The sequence below is a fragment of the Apteryx rowi genome, unplaced genomic scaffold (genome assembly GCF_003343035.1).
Source record: "Apteryx rowi isolate R43461 unplaced genomic scaffold, aptRow1 scaffold_66, whole genome shotgun sequence".
NCBI classification, from domain to species: Eukaryota; Metazoa; Chordata; class Aves; order Apterygiformes; family Apterygidae; genus Apteryx; species Apteryx rowi.
The window spans coordinates 2,493,541-2,511,252 of NW_020450938.1; the positions used below are offsets into that span (position 1 = coordinate 2,493,541).

A 17,712-nucleotide genomic window follows, 5' to 3' on the forward strand; every position below is an offset into this window, starting at 1 on the left:
TCTCTGTAAGAATCTCAACTGAAACCTTAGTTCAGGTCACAGGTGAAACTAGTTTTGGTAAGCTTCAAGTCTACTACACAACAGAGTACATAGACATTAACTTACTGTGTAAGTATCTCAGTGTCTGACAATGAACGTATTTTTTTCCCATCATTTGTTGGTGTCAGAGTCTTAAAACTAAAAGAGGTGTATGCTGAAGTATGTGCCATTGAAAATGCTTTCAGGATCTTTTTTAACTTTATCGGGTGGAAGACATGCTTTTCTGCTTATGAAAGTGTTTTAAAGAATGTTGATAAATTGGGTAGGGACATACTTTTATCCCACTCTGACTGACTGTTTTAACTAATTTATAATGGATTTAATTACTCACCTGGCAATGCAGTATATAATTGGTGGATAAAGACAGCAAGGTGAAGAAAATGAACAGAGAAAGCATGGGAAAGACATTTGGAAATCCAGTCAACTAAATCCTGGATTAGCCTACTTTAATCCTTCTATTTCCAGAGGGCATACCTTTAGTTTATTCYGTACTATAATATGTGAATATTTCTTTCATGACATCCTAAACAGCATTTAATCATTTATATATGTATCTTCTGAAAAAAAAAAAATTAGCCAGCACTTTCCATAGTAGTTCAGGAACTCTTAGGAAACCAAAAGAGGACTGTAGGACACAGCTGGTGGAAGAAGGACCTGAGACTGGGAAGGAGAATAGGAAATAAAGTCTCCCGATAGGAAGGTTTATTTGGCACTGATGGGGCAATGGTAATGCGGGTTCATTGTTTAAAATACTTGCGAGAAAGCATCAAACAGTCTAAAGGACTTACCACCTTCACATTATAAAGCACACAGGCTGATTTGCCTCTGCAGAACCACCACTATATTCAAGACCCTTTTTGGATTACCTACACTTAATTTTTAACTCTCCACAGGGAGAGGCAAATATAACAGAGGTTCTGCTTTTATTCCCTAATAGTGAAAGAGAGTTGTACAACTGGGAAAGAATATAGAGGGAGAGAGAAAATAGAAGAATGGCTAGCCTCAAATTTTTTATCATTACTGAACTGTTCCCTCCAATCCTGGTAGCATTTTRCTGTGAATTCCTTTTCTCAAGATGCCTTCAGTTCGTTGATAATCTTGTGAGGTGGAAATGCTGAGCACAGAAGGATGTGCTTCAGAATTAACTCTTTCTGAGCCATGTAGAGATGAGTGGATTTCTTTTTGCCCTATAACAGTTCAACTTTTATTTGGATATTTTGGTCCCATGGCATACTAAATACTTTTCTCTATCTTCCTGTTTCTTAGTTTTTCAGTAGTTAACAACCCTAACAACTTCATGCTCTGCAAGCTCTTTGCTTAGGTCCCTTGTGTCCTACCTAATTGGGAGGGGATATCTTTAGGACAGTGTTTTATGAGTTATAAATATATATCTCTTACATAAATATAAAGCTGCAATCTTTATTGCATAGGTGATAAGGAGTCCGTTAAAATTCTTATAAAAATTGGTACATTTCTTTGCTGCACTCAACTTTGTGCAGTGTAGTGACAGATCTGTTTTAATGCTCTCTCCCAACTGGGAGTGAACTAACTTCTTTGTAGGTATGGGTTGTAAAGAGGTTTGTGTTGTAAAGTACTTTGTGATGAGGAAGACTGTGTAATATATTTTTTTCTATAGCTGTACTACTTTAAGTTGCAATGTCAGAATGACTTGCTTTTATAGTGTAAACTCAAGCTCTGCAAAGTGCAGTATATTGGAACAGATAATATCTGGTTAGTAAGCTATAAAGTTAGTTCACCCTAGTAAATATTGTTTTGCCATGCAAATACCTGACATAGTCCTCAGAGATTCAGTCTGGATGTGGAACACTCTCTAGTCATGCTGTGTGGGAATACTGTGTCTCTGTCAAGCAGGCACAGGTCCTTGTGGGCGATGCTTCTGTGTTTCTGCACATTTCAATAAGAGCCATTTTGAATGGCAAAATTTGACATTGTATTGTGTGTAAAAAATAGTGTGATCTGTTAAATGTTAAATTATTAAATGCTAGAACAATATGATCTACTGAAAGAGATCAGCTTGTTCACAAACTTTTGCTACGAGGGAAATACAAAATCATTTTAGCCAATGGCCAGAAATAGATTATTCAAAACTCTGCACTTGTATTGTTCCATTAGTCCCTTTGTTGTTTTTGTTTTGTTTTTAAAGCTTTACTTCCATTTAGCAACTGTGGTTCTGAATGTGCTTGATTCACAGCCACTTTTTTCACCAGTGTTTATTTTTGAGCCTTGTGAAGTAGAAGCTCATTCACTTGCTTCAGCATTTTAGATTTGCAAAACTTCCATGTGAACACCCAAAGCTATCCCACCATCAGTCAGTTTTGGAGATCAGCAGAGCCCTCCTAATTCTGTGTTTGGAACTCTCAATCTTTGTGGCACATTTAAATCTCAGCTCTGCTGTGGGGTAAGGATTTTGGACAGAGGCGTAAAGAGGTTTGACTACTTGAAAAAAGTTATACAAAAAGCTGTGGCAGGGCAAGGACTCAAGTGCTGAAGCCTTCAAAGTTTTTACTCACTGGTTGCCTTTTCACTCTCATTAGAGAAAGCAATTGAATATGGGGGCTAGTATAACTGGGAGATTTGTTAGTAATCTGAGAACTTCATGTTTACTTCACAGATTATACCATTTATTTAACATTTTGTAACTACATTCTTTCATTCATGGTATGGTAACTTTCATTCTTTCTTTTACCTTGAGCTTTTTAATGCACTAAAGAGTGGTAAGTAATCAAAAAAATTTTAAGGTATTAATGCTTTTGTGACAAGGGTCACGAGGAGATACTAAGATATATTAACATCCTTGTTGCTTTACATAGAAGACAAGCAGTATACAGTCACTGGAAATATAGTGTATAACTGTAAATTATGTGATGCATATTCTTTTTAAAGTAGAAGGGGAGATAGAGAGGTAAGATTATTGCAAACAGCAAGGGATTTCTCCCCATTATACTCCATCTAGCTAGAATTGATTATACAGAGCTCTTATAGGACAACATGACATTGCTCTTTGGACAGAGGCTTCTCAAAGAGGATATTGCCTAGATGCTGTTTGTGATCAGCTTTGTTCAAAGATCTGTGCATCTAGTGAAAATAAACAAACTATGCTGCAAAAGTAGTCTATCACATCCAAGAGAAAGCTAACTTACAAAATCTTGCCCTTTGTCACCCCTTTGCAGGGTGGTGACAATATTAATTAAAAGCATTTCAGTATTGCTAAGCCTTCCAAGTGGAATATTCTAATAGCTCCTTCACCCCAACTCATGATGAAAGATAACCTTGTACTGAGGAGGGACTTTTAATTTATAGGTTGAGATTGGATGGCTGGGGGGAACCTTTCACTTCTAGGTCAATGTTTTGAATCCAGGCCAGGTGAATAAGTGACAAGGTTGCTAACACATGCAGGCTGTTTGGTAGTGTCTGTGAGATGAGTTGTAGTCTCAGTTTAGCTCTTGGAGGAACAGGTGTCCATATCACTTAAACTGCCAGAAATGGCAGCTTCATTGGAGATGCCCAAAACTGGCCTTAGTAGTGAGGGTTTGGGGCAGAGACTTTTCATTCTAGGGTAAAAGCTAAAGCAATTCCCTGTATGTAAAGATGATTTCTCAAATTACATCTGTGGGGTTACTCACAGCCATTGCTATTCTTAGAGTTTCCTAAACAGAAGAGCTCTTTCTCCATACTTACATGGGTGGCACATTTCATAATTCATTATGATTTTAAGGACTAGGAGGGAAAGATAACTAGCATGCAGCTAGATTTACAGTGGTAGGTAACTGGCTTATGCTAAACAGCTAGCTTTGTTTGTTTAAATGTAAAATTAACTTTGGATGACTGAGAACAGATGCTAAAGATGTTGGTAATTATTATGTGTTGTTTCTGTCTGTTTGTGGTAGGTTCTGATTTTGATTAATTTTACACTTCTTCATTTACAGCACTTTTATAGCTTTGTCAGCCTTCTAAATTTTTCTTGCTACTATATCTTTATTGGGCTTTTTTCAGGGTAGTGTCTGAGCACCTGAAAAGCAACAGTGAATTTTTTCTCACAATAGTGCTGTGGGATATGAAGGGTTTATTATTCTCATTATCCTTGAATACAGAAGTGGGACACTTAAAAGTACTCAGCTATGGCTAACATCTGCTCACATTGATGTTAAATGGCTTCTCATCGCAGATGAAGAATCATGGATCATAAAATGCTCAGCATTTAGGTCAATAAAAGCATTTTTTAAATTCCTGTCTTAAATGACTTAACAAAGTCTGGCAAAATTGGGACAAAAACATGAATATCAAGATTTCTGCTCCTGGATCATAACACAGATCTTGGGAAATGTAATGATTATTCTGGTACCCATATAACAGATCAGTGCTTCCACTTTCACTTTAATTTGCATCATATTTAACTTTCCCTGAATGTTCTGTCCACTGACTTTGAATCTTCTTTTTTTCCCCCTCTATCCTGATACATTTCATTGCCTTTGTTTCCTTACTTATTCTGTCTTCACCCTTTTATTTTATTTTTCTCCAATATCTCTGCCAAATCTTCCTCAATATTTCTTTTTCCTAAGGGAAATCAGAGGATCATATGAAAGTAGGAGAGAGAAGGAGGGATCAGCACACAAAAAATACCCTGAGAGAAACAATGTTTACAGCAATCTGTAGCATGTCAAGTGCTTGAATTCCTGAAAGGGGGTTATCCTCTGCTAAATGACTTCTTATTTTGTAGTCTTTGGATAACAAATATATGGTAAATTTTAGGGCCTCTCTACTACAGAATCTGGAAGGAAAATTAGTCTTCTTGCTTCTTCTCGCTTTTCAAGGCTGTGGTGTAGATGTCAATTAGGATGGGAGTCTTCCATGAACATCATGGAAAATATGACTGGAAGAATTCCCTGCTTTCAGGCAGAATCAGATATGTTCCTGCTATTCTTGACACATTTATCCAACATTTTCTTGACTATCTCCAAGAATAAGGACTCCACGTTTCCCCAGCCAATGTCTTCCAATGTTTCACTACTTCTAGAGTTAAAAGGTAATCTAAACCTTCCTTACTTATTTCCACTCATGAGTCCTTGTTTTGTCTTCAGGGAACACAGAGAACTGTTTTATTCTCTTCTTCTCTATTGTGAACTCTTAAAAGGTTGAGACARCTATCAGTCTATTTTCAAACTTCTCATGATTAAATTACCCCAATGGTTCTACAGTTTTCATAGATTAAGTTTTCTAAAATTTGGTGGTTTTCATGGCTCTTTTGTGGATTCTCTCCAACTAGTCCATGTTCTTCTTGAATTTTGTGCCAAAAAGTGGGGACAATATTCCACCTAAAACCTTTCCAGCACTGAGTAGAATGGAAGAAATACTTCAGATGTCTAGAGACAGTTCTCCTGTTCATGCATTACAGTATGGTGTTTGCCTTTATAACAGCATGACACTTTTGAATCAGGTTCAGTTGTGATCCACTGTCATTCCCAAATCATTTTCTTCAGTGCTGCTACCCTGCCAGTAGTTCTCCATCCTGTGTTCTTTGCAGTTACTTGTTACTGGAGAAGGGCAGAACCTCACATTTCTCCTTGCTAATCTGCATACAGCTTTCTTCACCATTTCACTGATTTGTCAAAATTAGTTTGAATTGTACTCCTGTCATTTAACACATTCACAGACTCATTATTTTGCTGTCATGTTCAAATGTTATAAGTGTACACTCTATTCTGCCATCTAAATGAGTAACTAAAGTACTGAATGGCTCAGGACAAATTCCAGTAGAACACTTAAAAAGCCCTTCTGCTTAATGGTGAACAGGTTTTGTATTTAGTTTTCTTCCCAGATAGACTATTGTTATTGCTACTAGCTGAACTACGTGACATAAAAGATGTTTGGCTTCTTGAGAGTCCTGGTGGGACCCTCAAAATATTCTAATTAGTGTGACTAGACAGAATCACTGGAGTTTAGGTAGGCAAAACCATGAGGGGAGGACATGGATGTACCTAAGTGCAGATTTAGAAAGGTAGCACAATGTAAGTTTTGTGCTTGCTTGTCCTTGGAAGTTTAATTTTTTAATTACAATATTGAATTCTGCAACAGTTGATGTTAATTTTCTAGTGATATTTCCCACTCCTCCTGTGTGAGTAAAATCTTCCAAACCTTTTATCATCTGTAAGACTGTGCTTTCTATTTCTTACGAAATTTACTACATGTCCTTGCTCTGGTTTGCTTAGTTATAGGAATGTGCTAAAAATATTCAGAATTAAAAAGAACACACCAAAAGTAGACGGTAGTTTTTTTCTGATAGTTCATATTTTTCCATTTCCTTCAATTTAAGGAATCACACTTTCTCTAAAATAACAAAATAGGTTTCATTTATATTGTAAAGATAAGGAGTAAAGATATCTTGCAGTTTTCATAATGGAAGGTAAAACCATGCCCCTGCTTTGCCAAAGTTTCTTATTACAATCTTGCCTCTTTTACTTCTGTATTATTTTTCTGAGCTGAGTTCTCTTATTTGAGTGGATTCCTGGAATTATAAAAATGAAAAATAGGTTTAGACCATAATTACCCTATAGATCCTGAACACTTTATCTTCAGATAGGATTTTAAACATTGCATATGTTCTTATTTTTTTAAATGTTAATGTTTCTGATAAAAAATACATTTAAAATAGGCAGAAAGTATTTAAAGCTGATGAAAATAGATGACTGGACAAGCCTGTGGCACTGCATGCATTTTGAGAAGTCACACATTTGGATGATGTATGTACCTGCTGCTGTAAAACTGCTTTCATAAGTGGATGTGTCATCAGCAGTAATGTAAAAGTAAGGAGCTTCCTCCAGGAAACAGGGCAGTTGTAGCATTATACCCATGGCCCGTTAAAGTCCTGATTTCTCTGAAGACTCACCTGAATTTTCACACTTAAGACTGATACTTCTATCCCACACGTGAAGGTGCGCTTGTGTGTCTGAAAGCTTCTCTGTCTTTTCCAGCTATCTCAGGTGATGTAACAAAAAATAGTATTTACCTGTTCCTAAATACTTTGCTATATTTTAACAGTTTTACCCCTTCCAAAGGCCTTGGAAAACCTGTCATCTTCCTTCCTTCCTGTTCTTCCCTTAAGATAAAAAATGATGAGAACAGTGCATGCAATGACCCATACTGAATTTCCCTTAAAACTTGCTGCCTTCTGAGTTTTCTTCTGTTTTATACCAACATGACAACATAACCTTTGTCTGTCTCCTCTGAAAGAAAGAACTAACATCACTTTGTAACAAAATGCTCAGTAATCTTCTTGACATTTGTCAGTGTTCAGCCTAGCAAAGTTATTTTTGAAGGGATATTTACATACTTTGGTTTTTTGGGGGGCAATAATCAGCACTGTAAAATGGACATGCAATCATACAGTTCTGAGAGGGGGTTGCATGTTTTGAAGGAAACCCTAGCCTCACACAGGATTAAGCCAACTGCTTTGTAAGGACTGAGATCTTCCCAGGCTGTTCCATACGAGCAGAACACAGAAGAATGCTTGTGAGACGTGTTACGTCCTGTGTGATGAAAGTATCCCTTTGACTATGTCTCCTAAAAATGATAAAATTAAGGAACGGGGGAAAAGTTCCCTTGGTTATTAATCTACTGGTAGTGGAAAATACATTAGGGTATCATCTTTGATATCACCTCTTCAGCATGATAGATGGATGTGCTGGAGCAGAAGGGACTTTCCCCAACTTTGGATTTGGGGACCTTGTGATAGATTTTCCACTAACTTTCTTTGTGAGATGGTTCCATATGATCCTTGCTGTTGTTCCAAGGAATTTGGCTTTGACAAGCCATGTGTGGTTTGGGGGTTTCCTTCCGATGGCCTTTTGGAATCTGCTAAACATTTCTCCCACCTCAGCCTTCGTGGCATCCTTTGCCATGCTTTCACTGTGCTTCAGTTGAATTGTTGCTGTGCTCTGGTCTGTTTAGCTTTAAAATTCTGCTCTGCCTTTTGAAGTGTTTTAGCATGAGTAAGTTGTGCTGGTGAACCATCTTTCCTGTTACAGTTACTCTAGTTATTTTATTAGCATTTACCAAGTGCATGTAGGCTTCTTCTGCACAGAAAAAAAGAGTAAGGGACAGTTAATAATGATTCAAACAGGTAAATAAGATGTAATATTTTATTTATTTTCCATTCATACAAATATACTCATGCATGAAATATACTAAAAGTACAGCTGTTCTAGATGTTCTAAAAACATCTGCAAGATGCCATGTTAACTCATTAGTTCACATAACGTTAATTTGTAAATGCTGTCCAATTTTCTGCTTCTTTGCACCTTCATGCTTCCTCTTCTGGGAGCAGAATTTTAAAGAAGACAAGGGCTAATGCTGACCGTATCCCAAGCCCAGAGAAAGGCTCTGATCCTGAAGTCACTAGAATGATGTATGGACACAGGAGCTAGGTGATCATGTTGCAGGATCACAACTTACATTTTTAAATATGGATAACAGACAGAGACTGGCAATTCTTCAAAGGGAGACATCAGTCTTCTCTAGAGGGAATGTTCTGGCAGAGCTTTCTGTAATGCTCTTCCCATGTGCTCAGAACACAGTAATGTCCTGTGTAACTACAGAGTGAATCACTGCATCCCATTTAGGCTGGAAGTAATGAAGACGCTCAACTAGCACAAATGGAGGGGAAAAATACTTTGGGAGAAGTGCTATAAAGCAGAGAGTTTTAAGAAATGGCCCCTTCAGACTGAGAAAATTAGGGATAATACATATACATGTGCATATTAACAAATGGTTACCAGATTGGGCCCTGTTGATTATTTATATTTGAAGTTAATTTTCTTTAGGTGTGTTCTCCTGCTCTGGGTATTAGAATTTAAGGYCTAGAATAAGTTGTGCTTCTGGTTTACTAAACAGATACAGGAAGTATTATGTTTCCCCTTAGAGCAGTATTTTTCATAGTTTCATAGGCTGCCATTGAATTTTRTCTCTTTTATGGAAATGTTACAGAAGGGACTAGAAACACCAAAAGAAATGACTCATGCAGGCCAGTAGCCTGCACTGGAGGGAGGTAGACAAGCAGGCACATGCATTTTAAAGCCAATTTGTAAATATTGTGGCGGACAGAAATTGTTTTGAGTTGGAAGGAGTCAAAAGCAGTGTTAACCTTTGTTATGAGATACACGTACTAAAACAGGACATGGCTCTCCAACCTTTTATGGGGCCTGATCCACTTCTCGATTTCAGGTTTGAGTACAAGTGAATAAATGATCCTGAGCTTGCAGAGGGTATCCCCTGTGCATGTCCCCATGCAAGCTGTGCTGTTATTTTGGTGATGTGCGTTTTAAGCTCACTGTCAGTGGCAAACTATAAATTTACCCTGTGTCTTTCGCAGATGTATCAAATTGTCTTGTGACCCATTGGTGAGTAACAGTATTGGAGAGGGTGGTAGCTGATGCTTTCTCAGTTCACTTTATCCCTATTGTCACGTGCTCATGTGAAGCTTGTTATTATAGCATCCTTCTTGTTTTATTGCTTCGAGGCAATTGCTTTGAGGTATCAAAAGTAAGTTATCATTACACCCACATACAAAGCATGTGTGGGCTTTCTCAGGAGTGTGGTACTGTTCAGCTCTCAGAAACATCACTTCTTCCATCAAAGCATGTCCTTCCTTATACATATATAAAAATATTTGCACTACACAGCAGACTTACCCTATTATTTTTTGGCATTAGCTGCACTTGTTTGATAGTTAGTGAGGGATATCTCCTTCTTCTTCCACCCCCTAGATTGCAATTCTTCTTGTCAAGTGTTTGTAAAAATAGACTGGCCTAAGTAGATGGCCTCATAAGTTTGTATCTTGGGGCACACACTTTCCCATCACAGGTCTGTGAATCCAAATTATGCAGACTATGATACTGGCAGTCTTCACAGTGAGGCTAAGGGGGCATAGAACATAAACTGCCCTTCTTTTTCTAGAGTCGGCTTTTCCAAAATAGAGCTATGACAGTAGTAAGCAATTAATAGTGCATTAAGAATAAATTTACCTAGGGGACTGCTAACACTTAGGCTTCCTGCCTGCATCCCCTTCTCTGTGGTCTCTTATCTAAGAATGTCAGCAAACATTTTTTTTTGTAGTAATAGCTTTAGAAAGGAGAATTTTATTTCTTTTGTAGAGTCTACCTCTGGTAAATAAATTCTAAAAAGAAAAGTCTAGCTTTTTAGGCACATATTTGTATCCCTCCTGGTATTCAGCTCTGTGCCTTCAGTCCTGCCTTATTTTTCCGGGCAATCTGATATGCCTGTACAGTTCAGCAGAAAAAGGAATTTGCTTTGTCTAAGTCATTTAATAGCTTTTAAATCCCAATGGATTATAAATTTGCAGGGAACTATTTGCTGATTGTATCTTGATCTCCAGGACTTAAGCATGCTTTGAATTGTTTCTTAATAACTATTAATAGTACTGTTAGTAAAGGCCAGTGACAGTTTAGACCCTAAACAAATGGTATCACAATAAGAATGGAAGGATGGGAGATGTAAAATGTGGATTGTGCAAAGTATTAAAATTTACAAGTGAAGTTTTGCAGTAGCTTTAATACAATGACTTACTGATTACATCACTGCACCAGGTAATAAATACTTTCTTAAGCAGCATCTCTATAACCATGAGAGGTTTAGTCCTAGGAAAAAATGCCAGCTTGGAAGGTACTGGGTTGTGAAATCATATGCAGAGAGTCTTCTAGACAGTTATGCTTTCCATGAGGCACAAGACAGCTGTGGTAAATGGATAGCGGTATTTCATGAACAGAGGGAGTGCCCTGGTAAAACAGATAGCTCTGAGAAACTGTAGTTTAGATAGATGATCCAGATCTTTTATCTTAGATACAGAAGATAAATCTTGACTATCTAGATGTAGATAGTGAAAATTCAGAATCCATGCATAGTACAGTGCTGTCGCGAAAGGAGTGATGCGCTTCACTCTTAAGAGGGAAGCAGCACAACGTTTATTGCAGTGAGACAGGGAGGTCAGGTTGAGGGGGAGAGAGCACATCAGTGGGGGGGGAAAGGAGCACACCGTCACAAGCGCTTCAGCAGAATTTAATTTATCTCATGAACGGAGGCTTTGTCAGTAACTCCAAGTTTTTCATTGAAAATGATACAGTTCTAGTGACAAGCCCCTATACAGCTGGAAAGAACTGTAAATAATCTACAGATTTAAAAAGGCAGCCCATCAAACAAACTATTTATTGAGAACAGTTTGACTCAGCAGTAGTAGCATCTTTTCGTTGCTTCTATCATAGCAAGATTGGCTACTTAGTTTCTTTATCAAATGAAAAGAGGTGTACAGATCAGAACAGAAGAGGCATTACTGAGTGATTAGGAGACAGTACTGAGTGCTGGAACATTGAGCATATGTTTCTAGTTTTGCCACCAAGATTCAGTGAGCTTCTGTGCCTCAGTTTGTCCGTCAGCAAATTCTTTGCCATAAAAATGTCCATCTCTGAGAGGAAATATTTAAATTGTTTGCAAACTGTTTGGGATCTTTGGATAAAACTATATCCTTTATCTATCAGTATGGCATCCAGTAAATTAAATGTGCTGTTGTAGAGGCAAAGTAGAGGACCATGGTGAGATTAGAGGTAGACAAGATTTTATTTTGCTTTTATGGTATTATATATATGTACGTATGAGCTAGGAAGTGCACGATTCCACTTCTCCTTAAGAAGTTAAGTGAGAAGTAGCTTTTTTCACACTAGGGAATCAGATTTATATTTTATGACCTTTAGACTGGTGGGATCATTGGCATTAAGCCCTTAATGAAATGAAAAATGGGAAAAAATCATTTACTTGAGTGGTACAAAGTGAAAGTGACCACCATAAATGCCTAAAAGAAGACATGGAAATGGCTGATGTTTTCTTCCAAATTACCCTTTGAGTTTACCCTTTGAGGAACAATTCTACAAACTGCAGTAGCATCTGCAGATAGGCATACACCCATCACTTAAGCAATTTTTGAAAGGCTCATTCATTTACTAGTTCAGCTTTCTAATATTTACTGCCAAATTGCCATGTAAAGTTCATGTGAATTTACCCCTGAGTGCTTTCAGCTATTTTTTCTATATTATCATAATATTGCTTCTTCAAATGATGCTTGTCATCTTTTCCAGTATTTGCAAATAACTTAATATGGTGTTAAGCCTATTAGATATATATCACTAGAACAGGATACTGCTGGAGGCAAATTAGTCTTATAAACTAGATCCTAACCGTATAATGATCCAAACCAAATACCAAATACCAACCTAAGTCTCCACTGCATCATGTCCAGCCCTGACGGGAGAGGTGCCTGATATGCCTACTGTGATGCCTAGCACAACCTAGTTTCAGGACTGCCAGGAGCTCAGTAAAGCAAGTTTCCCTGAAATGAAGTATGCTTTTCCTTTGTGACTGACTCTCCTTTTCAAGCTAACTTGGCCCTTTATTTAAATAGAGGTATTTGCAGACATGCTTCATCTGCAGCTTGACTTATCTCCATCTACACACAGAACAATTTTCTCATGCCTCTGTCAGCAATCTGTCCTCTGCAGGTCAACATGACCCCGGCCCAGAACCACTTCCAATGCTGTTTTCCCTCTCTCCTCCTTTCTCTGAGTATCTAGAATTAGGGATTTCACTGCACAGTTCCTGAAAATTCACAGGGCTTCTTGCTTCTTCCTTTCAGTCAGAGAGGAGAAGTAGACAGAACTGGAAAAGAGAGCTCAAAGATAACTTACCACAGAAGAAAAGCTTGAAGGAAGCAAGGTTTATCCAGCTCAGGAAGAGGAATTTTTTCCTGCTGTCTACTTTCCAGGAGCAGAGGGAGGACTTCTTTTAACTTTTAGCTTCTGAAAAATCCACTAATTCTCCTGCACCAACCATGAGTATGAGGGGGTATTTGAGAATTGCACTCTGCAGCAACCCGTATCTTATGACTGGCAATATCCCTAGTATATTCGGTACCCTCTGTCATGCACCTGTAAAAATTCAGTGCCTCACCAAGGGACCAGATATTTCCCATCACAAGGTGGGGAGACCTGCATTTTTGTCACATGCTGGGTGCCCAACAGATCCTGTAAATGGAATAAAGGTGAGAGTCCTGAAGAAAGATATTTGCAGAGATCAAGCTGCAGGTTGCCAGAACAAATCACGTGTCCTGCAGGCTGGTCCTTGGACACTGTGGGAGCTCGGAGGAAAGAGCCCAGCAAGCTGCAAGAATTCTTTACATAAATTGAATCAAAGTTAACAACAGTCAGAATGCAATTCTCTAACGGAAGCTTGCATTTTTAAGAATAAACCATTTTTGAAAATTCGAGCCATATCTTACTAAAGCAAAGAGACTATCCAATATTTACATGATTTAGTTCCAAGGAGAAGTTTTTGCCTTCATTTACTGGCCTTTCCTATTCTGTTTCTGAGATACCAGAAATTAAATATTCTAAGAAACCAAGAAAGAAAAAAGAGGGCCAAAGGAAATTTCTTACTGAAAAAGGGGATTTAGGGTATATTTTGGTTTTGAAACTATTTACACGTATGGTTTAAAAAACTATTGCACATTTGAAATAGCGAAAGAAGGGAAATACCAAATTTCTGACAATCTTAGGTAGCTGAAGTCTAACTTACTAAGATGTATGGCCTTGTTATATACCTAGAATTAAATATCTGGTAAAATACCTGTTAAATACAAACTTACTTTATATATCCTCACAGTAATTGAAGAGCAAGAAGAATTTTTCAGAAGGTTGAGAAGTAGGGGATATTTGAAAACAGATTAATATTAACTAATAAATTTTTTTAGTAATCCCTGTTTTAATTTCATTCACACAAAGGTAATGTAATGTGTATATGACCTCTGTAGATCAAAATGGAGTTAGTTCTGCTTTTCATCTTTGCAATTAAAAGCATGCAGACTTAGTGATTCTCCACAGAGAGAAAAATGCTCGTTGCTTTTGTAACCATTTTTACCCTGAAAACCTAATTATCTGCATTTGTGTGTTTCACAAAGTTGTGGTAGTTTTCTGAAAATTGTATAATACAATTTAAAAATAAAATCCTTGATAAAGCAGACCAAATTAAAATAGAGCTGCTATGCAGAGTCTGCGTGTGAAATCTCTATGCTTGAATTACTGTAAACTTTCTAAAATCCATTCTGATTGTCCCTGTTTTTAAAAGGCTTTCTCTTTTTCACTGTAGTTGGAAGTAGGAGCAGATGCAATTTTGCCGGTATCCTTGCTCTATAAACTCTCTCTTCTTCTGTAACTTCATCCTGAAGAAGTGTTCTCAAGCAAGATACTGCTTATGAGAAATGTATGTTACCTATCCCCGACATGGATAATCTATATATGGACAGTTTATCATGGCTGCCAGTTCAGGTGGCTGATGTTTCTGTTTCAGCACTTGCTATCAGCCTGCATTTTGCTGTCACATAGCTTCCTTTATACTATATCAGTCTTTCTTTTCAGGGAGTATGTGTAAAGGATAAGTCCCAACAACTGATTGTGTGCTCAAAAATGTTAAATGTAGTAATGACTATTAGACAAATTCTGTCTCCATGTGTTGATCTTTTGGGGGAAGCATTTGTGAGCAGAATCTAGCACAATATTGCCTCTAATCAAGTAATTCTTTGGATTTTCATGAACATCAGGGATAGGAATTTTGAACTCACCTATGTGAGTATAAAATGAATGGGAGTTGGATATCCAAGTCTCCTTGGCAGCTCTGACAATCTGAGATACAGTGTTTATTCAGATGGCTTAGCATTTTTGTTTTGGAAAATGCCATGTTGACAAGTGTGTGGGTTTTTTTTTGTCGTTGTTGTTATTATAGACATTTACAGCCTGGTGTAATTCCCATCTCAGGAAAGCAGGCACACAGATTGAGAACATTGAGGAGGACTTCAGGAATGGCCTCAAACTGATGCTCCTCTTGGAAGTTATCTCAGGTTGGTTAAAGTAAAGTTTGCTATGTATTTACAGCATGCTAACTGAAACAGTCTTTTAAAGAACAAAAATTGTTAACAATTCAAAACAACACAAATCATAAGTAGGCTTAAAAGGGACAGATGAAACACGCTGGAAAGCAAAAGGGAGAAAAAAAAGCGATGCTTTTTCCTTACCTCCAAAGTCTTGTGTTTCATGGTTCTGTGCTTCCCTGTGAGAGTTCCTAGTGTCCRGGGATGGGATAGGAGCTCAGCAGTCTGAACTTTTGGCTTTTGTGATATCACAGGTTGGGCAGACCAGAAACCCAGAAAACCTGGTCCTAGCCCCTAACAATTAAAAAGCCTCTATACTTAGGTTACAGATTCATTTTATTTCAGTTTTACTATAAAAGTTTCATTTTTCTTTTAATGACCTTACTTGATGCACCAACACTTTCATAAGTGAGTGCCTGAAGTAAAATTCCTAGATAAATATGTAGTCACAAGTAAATGGTCTCATTTTTCAGGAGGGTGGAACATCAAAGAACTCCTTTTGGCAAGTCATGTAAACTCGCTATGTCACCCATTTCTTCTGCTATTCAAAGGGGCAGTCCCCAGGAGACACTTAAAATGGCCCTCTGCATGGGAAGTAGTAACACAAGTTACAGACACACAGTAAAGGTGAAAAAGGGAAAGAGGATTTTAAGGACATGTTTTTATGGAAAAGGCAGTTTTACATTTCTGCTGGAGGTTTCACTGGAGGCAGAAATATTTCAAATGACCATTATTCATGAAATGAAGAAATCATTCTTCTTGATGGTCATTTGAGAAGATAAATTCATCCAAACATAGAAGCCCATGGCAACATTACTCTGAAATTAGCTGGTCTGCTATACTGGTTAAGGTTGAGGTGAGTCCAGAGGGTGTACAAATGCCCACAGCCAGTGGTATTTGGCCTCACCTRGCTCCTACCCAGCCTCTTTCCAGCATGTTTCCCAGCACAGCTTTCTTCCTCACTCTTATGTACTATTTCTGCTCATTGTTAAAAGTCATTGATCTTGGTCAGATTGGGAAGGATGCTTATCTGGTGGATAGAATCCAGCCTCTCTTTGCAGTCAGGCAGGTAAGGGTGATGGCTTCTGAGAACACCCTGCCTTCTTAACATTAGCTACTCTAAAGCAGACAGTAGTAGTGAACCAGAAGTTTGTAAGCAGAAAGTAGTCACATATCCTCCAGGTGTTTAGGGCAAACGTAAAAATTTTATTCTGGTTTTACTGTTTTATCAGAAAGATCTAAGTCAGATGCTTCTGCATTTGAATTTACTCTTTGGAGTTTTGTTCAAAGGCATTTGACATTCTTTCAGAAAAATACCTGCTAAAATAACTGCTAACTTTTAGACAGGTTTCAGCACAGATGCACTCTGAGTTCTAATCACTTGGGTGTCTGTAGCCAGGTGCATGTAACAATAAATACCTTATATTTGTTATCCTGCAGGGGAAAGACTACCAAAACCAGACAGAGGAAAGATGCGCTTCCATAAAATTGCTAATGTCAACAAAGCTCTGGATTATATTGCCAGCAAAGGAGTGAAGCTTGTGTCAATTGGTGCAGAAGGTATGTTGCAGAACTTGACAATACACCTTAGATCCTAAGTATTCACATCTTAAAGAAGGCTGACAGAGACCACAGGCCAATTTGTGTTGGCTGTTCTCTATATATGGGTGGCTCAAATATCTCTTAATAGTGGTGGCTGTCTTATACCTTTGAAAGGAGGAGAGATGGAAATGTGTGGACACCTGGAGAGGGATAGGGGTATGGTTGGGCTGAGGGACACTCTAAGATTAGTTTCTCTCCAAGGTTAAATTGAATTGTCTGTAAGTGTCTCAGTGGGTTTTCACTCCATTTCCTCAGATAATGATTTCTTCAGCTGTACCCTTTTCCTATACATTATTAAAAATAAATAATTCATTTAGAGATCAGGTTGGGTGCTAAGGTGTGCTTTATCCAACCTGGGATCTTTTTTTTATCTTTAGGAGACATTATTCAGACAAGACAAAGGCTGACATCACTGCCAGGTGGCTGGGACCTACTCCCACTTTATTATGAAACTGGCTGTGCATGCAGCTGTGCTTCCAAAATTCAGCTGTAGAGTTAAGGCAGTGATCAAAAGAAATTGTGACAGCTGGCGAGAGACTGAACATATGAAGAAAGTGGGGTGGGATGTTATTTACTGAAGTTATTACTTTGTTGTTGTTGCGCTGTTGTTCAGTTAGTTAAATAAAAATATGCAGTTGTCTGGTTAAATGCTGATAGATATAAGCTCCCAGCAAAAGAAGGCAGGCCTCACTGCAAGTGAAGCTATGCCTCCCATGAGATTAAAATGATGGTTTAAAAAGGACAAAAGTCTGCCTAGAACTAGCTAGTCCATGAAGATAGTTGCACACTGCTTTGCATAATCATTACCATACAAGGGAGTGATGTGGCTGGTGTGATATCCAACTAATTTTGATTCCCCAACCTAAATGATTTGCCCACCATTTTCATGGCAGCCTCTAGCATGACCTTAGAGCAAAACTGTGGCTCTAACCTCTCTATCATAGTGAGAAGCATTAGCTATATTCTGCCCTCACATTGCTAGGCCTATTTAGATGGATTTATGGGCCTTCTCTTCCTTCCTTCTGATTTCCTCAGTCTTACATACATCTTTATTCTGGCTTCCAAACCTTGAC

At 38.0% G+C, this 17,712-nt stretch overlaps 1 protein-coding gene across 6 annotated transcripts in view; it reads left to right on the forward strand.

The window, feature by feature from the left end:
* Positions 1–17,712, forward strand: part of ACTN2 (actinin alpha 2) — a 71,689-nt gene that overhangs the window by 11,643 nt on the left and 42,334 nt on the right. For all 6 annotated transcript variants that reach the window (XM_026085066.1, XM_026085071.1, XM_026085068.1 and 3 more), the window contains exons 2-3: positions 14,893–15,007; positions 16,478–16,597. In XM_026085066.1, coding sequence (XP_025940851.1) covers positions 14,893–15,007; positions 16,478–16,597 — 235 coding nt within the window. The remainder of the gene's footprint in view (positions 1–14,892; positions 15,008–16,477; positions 16,598–17,712) is intronic.